This window comes from Physeter macrocephalus, chromosome 19, assembly GCF_002837175.3.
Source record: "Physeter macrocephalus isolate SW-GA chromosome 19, ASM283717v5, whole genome shotgun sequence".
Lineage (NCBI taxonomy): Eukaryota > Metazoa > Chordata > Mammalia > Artiodactyla > Physeteridae > Physeter > Physeter macrocephalus.
The window spans coordinates 75,908,406-75,913,942 of record NC_041232.1 but is presented as its reverse complement, the minus strand read 5'-3'; the positions used below and the strand labels follow the sequence as shown (position 1 = coordinate 75,913,942).

The following is a 5,537-nucleotide window of genomic DNA, read 5'->3' as shown; positions in this document are numbered from 1 at the left end:
ATGTTAGGCATTATTTAGTATCATTGATCATTGAGTTATACCGCAGTTTGAGGGTAATGAGTCTGTAAAGGGATTAGTGATATTCTAGTAGACCCAGAAATTTTTCTCTTTCCTCAGAGGAGAAGCTAAAAGAAACATGGCTAAGAAAATGAAAATGGAAGAGTAGAAGATGGCAGAAGAATGGTATGAGGTGAAGAGTATGGAAATGTGTGGCCATGAGAGAAGCAGTGATGCAGTTTGGAGGGAGAAGACAGAGGAATTTGAGGAATAAAATAATGAGTGTACAGTAAAGATGAAATTAAAACCCCACACTGTCCAATCAACAATGAAATGCAAGTCTAGGGAAAAAAAGTCAAAAAGGTTTGAATTTTAGAAAAGAAAAATAATACTAATGGAGCAAGGCACCTAGATAGGTAACTGATGCAGAATTCAGAAAATATAATCAATGGATTCATTCAGGGACAAAAGCATACATTTAGTAAATTCATTTGTGAAAGAAATACTAAAATTATTTAAATATCTCTTCTTTTTATCGATAACACTTTTTTTCATGAGTGGAGTCAAAGGCACTACATAAAAAATCATGGCCAATTAAGCTTCATGATTCTACTTGTCTTGTGGGGAAGAGCAAGGGCTGGCATTCAAGAACCAATCAGCAGAGCTGGCTGCCACACCCTCCAGAAACACGTCCCTGGCAAGGAAAAGCATTGGGGAGGAACACTTGTTTGTTTTGTTTCCATTAGAGACACAATGGTTAAGTACTCGGCCTCTGTGCATTCTGTTTGAACTTTTAGAATTTTCTTTTTATAGAAAATAGTTCACAAGACCATATGAGTCCCACTTCTCCCAATTACATTTTTCTTTTCTTTTTTTCCTGTATAACTGACCAGGGGCATGGATGTAAAAAATTGAAAAGAAGAAAAATGCCCAACATTAAAATGAAAAAAACCCCAAAGTTGAAACGTTTCAACATAGTATGTACTTTGTCCTTCCCCCAACTTTTTCTTAACTTCCTTGCCTTGGCGCGCATGAATTGTCTTCTTGTTCCTCTTTGGCTGCTCCTGGCAGTACTACATTTGGAAAATATGGTGACTCAGACATCAGCTTAGACAATGGAAGTTATTTACAAGAAATTCTGGGAATGTGTTGTTAGGATGTTCCAAGTCACTTGTAGAGCACAGGGTGTGAAAAGTTACTCAAAGCAAAAAACTCCAGGTGACCAGTAAATGTTTAATAGTACAGTATTACCACTATTTCCTCAGCAGTTATACATGACAGAATTTTTGGTCAGTTCTATCAAAATATAATTGCTATATCCAACCTCTAAAGCTATTAAAATCTAAGTTGTGAGGTAGTAAAGATTGAGAAACAATCTTATTACAACGAACAGGTGTCATTGGAATGAATCACAGGTTACCAAGCAGATGACCTGTGGGAAGTGGTTAATATTAGATTTATTATGTCAGTAAATTTAAAGTTGAATGGTAAACACATTTTTTAATGTTTTTTTAAATGTTCCAGTTTATAAACTGGAGTGTGTGCCCATCTCACTTAAAAATAGTGACTGTAATTCAGATTTTAAATATCTGGGTGAAATGCTCAAAACTGTTTCTCTGAATCACTCCCACCAGATAAAACTAAAAATACAGAATGATTGCAAATTATACCACAAGTAATTAGTATCAGGTAATCAAACTTGCAGACAACATGAAGAGGAAGTAAAATTCCTCCCATGAGAGAGGTAGAAAGCAGACCGGAGAAAAAGGATGACCCAAAGAGACCCTCGACAGCTGCCCGTTCTGGCAGCATGTGATTATAAAGTGAACAACTTATCAGGCACTTTAGTGTGTGTTAACTTTCGGATCTCCCAGCAGCCTGACGGAAAAGGCAGGATTGGAAGGTCCATCTTGCAGAGAATGAGACTGAGTTCTGAGAGGTAAGTGTCTCACCCAAACTTAAACTTGTCACCTACTAAATGCACAGAGTCAGCATTTTAACTGCGATCTGACACCAAATCCAGAGCTCTTTCTATTTTGTTCTCAGTGGGATCCCCTGGGGAGGGGCTTGAGATGATGAGCACCAGGAAGCCAGGAGAAAGAAGAGCTTGATGACAAGAAAGTGGGAATTAAGTAGGGGGGAGAGACACAGGAAGCAAAAAGGAGCACAACATGAAAACACATTCACTTACTTAATGATTTCAAGTATGAAACTTCTTTGTAAACTTGAGAATGTGTTCTACAAGTGTTATTTCTGAACCGTGCCCATTATGTGAAAGGAGGAAAACAACTTTCTTCTTTTTCTTTCTGCTCCATTTTCTACCCTAGGCGCCTGGGTTCTGAGTCTCAGAATGTAGACTTCTGAGCAGGACAGAGTTGATGGTGATCACAAGTTGGGGTCTGGTATCAAACTTTCTGGGTTTGAAAATCCAGTCAGTCACTTGCCACTTGCGTGTTAAATTACTAAACCTAAGTCTCTGTTTCCCATCTTTAAAATGGAGAAAACAATAATTCCTGCCTCTCAGGGTTTTGGTGAGAATTAAATTAGGTCATTTGTGTGAGTTCCTGGCACATACCATACACCCAGGAGAGATTAACTCCTCTTACTAATATCATTAGTTCAGCTGCAGGTGATGTAAACAAGAACTAACTTGGTAACCTAATCACACGGAATAATATCATTTCTTTAGAAAAAGGTATTCTGAGTTTTAGCATCCTATAAACGAGGTTCTGAGTGAGTTGAAGGCTACCTAAGAAAGAAGTGGTATCAATAACAAAACAGAAGCAGATTCAGATACAAAGGACAAACTAGTGGTTACTAGTCGGGAGGGGGAGGGGGAGGGTCAAGATAGGGGAAAGGGGTTTAAAAGGTACAAACTACTAAGTATAAAAAAATAAGATACAAGGATATAATATACAGTACAGGGAATATAGCCAATATTTTATAATAACTTTATATGGAGTATAATCTATAAAAATATTGAATTACTATATTGAACCCCTGAAACTAATATAATATTATAAGTCAGCTATGCTTCAATTAAAGTAGATATAAATAAATGGTGAATTTTATGGTATGTGAATTATATCTCAACAAAGCTGTTAATTTTTTTAAAAGCAGGAAAAAAGAAATGGTATGGATCATAATTTTTTAATAAATGCAATTAATAGCATGCTATAACTTGTTTAACCAAAGTAAACCAAACCAAGAAGGGATGGGATGCATATTCTACATGATATAGTTGAAAGAAAAACATTGCTAAGAATTATGGTGTATCTCTTTTAGTTGCACCTATACTGAGTGTTTTCTACAAGCTCATAAAATCCAGCTAATTTCAAGAATCAGAAAGTTGTTTGAGTATAAATTCAGTCCCTTCCTTAAGGGTTGCAGACTCTACCATAGAAGAGAATCATCTTAGTTTCCTTGTGTAAGATAAAGAAGAGAAAAGGGTGATCCACCTTGAAGAGTACAGGATTTTCCAATTTGCTTGTTTGGTTGTTAAGTGTGAACTCTGAACCAGTCTCAATAACCTCTAGCATAGCCTTATGGATTATCTTGGAGACCCTGAGGCCTCCTCCTGCAGTTATGCCAGACAAATTAGTCCTTGAGTGGTTAAAGACATCCGTCATTCCCAAAGCTGCCAGTATGGAAGTCAAGTCTTCATGGTACCCATGAAGTCTGAGCTGGGGCAAGTACAGAACCACAGCTGTGTCTTTCATGTTGGGTGAGCCTATCCAGTTGCTTAGTTTCTCGTAAGTGATTTCATTGGTAACCTATGGGAAAGAAAGCAAGAAGCAAAACATGAACATTTTAATTTTTTTTAATTACTTTTTATTGGAGTATAGTTGCTTTACAATGTTGTGTTAGTTTCTAGTGTACAGCAAAGTGAATCAGCTATACATATACATATATCCCCTCTTTTTTGGATTTCCTTCCCATTTATGTCACCACCGTGCATTAAGTAGGGTTCCCTGTGTCATACAGTATGTTCTCATTAGATATCTATTTTATTCATAGTATCAGTAGTATATGTGTCAATCCCAATCTCCCAATTCTTCCCACCCCCCAACATTTTTATTTAGAAAATAAAATTATACCAAAATGTGAAATATCCTAAGGGCTGGATGTGAGGTTGTAAATAGGCAAGGCTACTTCTCGTTGTCATTTTGCAAAGCAGATTCAATAAGAATAAGTGGGGGAAATGCAACTGTGTGCAATAACTGCACATGAGGCATGTAGCCCTGGGATCTATGCCTAGGCACACCATCCAAGAGTCACTTGGAAAAGCAACAAATTATCATAGGGAATTTCTACTTTTATTCTTCTCATGATCTCTCTATAAGTTGCACTATTTATGTATTGTAATAATAAAATTTATATAAGTGCCTACCCTTCCTATTGACCACATTAAAAGACATCTTTGGAACCTGAGATCCTCAGATTCTGACAACATAAGTTGTAATTCTAGGCTGATCAGTGTCAATTTCTACCTCAACTCCAATCAGAATTCTCATTAGTCAGGCATCCATAGAGACCGAATGTATACCAAACTAAGTAACATTTCTAGATCATTAGAATCAAATAAACTTAAATGAAAAGAGACCATAGAGGAGACCTTCCAAGAAGCATCTGTGACACCCATCAGCATCTGCTTGAGAAATCCTTAATCAATGACCCACTTCTTTATAAACAGCCTGGTTCAGTGGTTGCACAACTCAGCTTGCAGGAAAGACCTTTCCCTTTGTGACCATAAATCTGCTTCCCTGTAATTTGTACGTATTAGTTTTAGTTCTCACTCTGGGAGCCACACAAATTAGTCCATTTCTTCTTCCATGTGACAATTAAGTATTTTAATACAATCAACATACTCCCTAAACTACTGCCTTTTTCTCATCCATTCCCCATGTGAAACTATTTCTGGCTTCTCCTCATTAGGTTGTCCCTACTGAGGAGGTTCATATTTTCCATGACTCATTTGGACTATGTTGTGGATGGAATCTATCAGGAGGTAGGTAAGCTAGACAACAAAAAATGCAATCTCATGCAGAAAAAAAAAAACTATTTTTCATGGAACTGACATTCATCAGATACCACTTTCAACTCATACTCATTTAAGAAACCAGGGATGACTGCCCTCATCCATGGTGGTAAATTAATGTTAGGCATTATAATTGGGGAAAATTAGTTGGCTATCAGGATCTAGACTCATTTCCCCCACTTTTCCCTCTTTAAGATCATTTTATCAAACTGTAATTGTACTTCAGAATTTGTCTACTTTTCAGAAACTTTTAAGTTATTCTGAAATGTTCTACTTTTATGACTCAAGTCAAGTATATTAAAATACACCAGTTTCCACTAAGATCAGGAACAAGACAAGTTTGCCCACTCTTACCACTATTATTCAACATAGTTTTGGAAGTTTTAGCCACAGCAATCAGAGAAGAAAAAGAAATAAAAGGAATCCAAATTGGAAAAGAAGAAGTAAAGCTGTCACTGTTTGCAGATGACATGATACTATACATAGAGAATCCTAAAGATGC

General features: G+C 36.7%; 1 protein-coding gene across 5 annotated transcripts in view; it reads right to left on the bottom strand.

The window, feature by feature from the left end:
* Positions 1-2,982: 2,982 nt before the first annotated feature.
* The window catches only part of LOC102986432 (ovalbumin-like), a 22,005-nt gene continuing 19,450 nt past the window's right edge, over positions 2,983-5,537 (bottom strand). For 4 of the 5 annotated variants that reach the window (XM_024133966.3, XM_055080728.1, XM_055080726.1 and 1 more), the window contains one exon: positions 2,985-3,770. In XM_024133966.3, coding sequence (XP_023989734.1) covers positions 3,375-3,770 — 396 coding nt within the window. In that variant the 3' untranslated portion in view covers positions 2,985-3,374. Of the gene's footprint in view, positions 3,771-5,537 lie in introns of all 5 variants that reach the window. The other variant, XM_028480708.2, reaches the window with a different exon arrangement.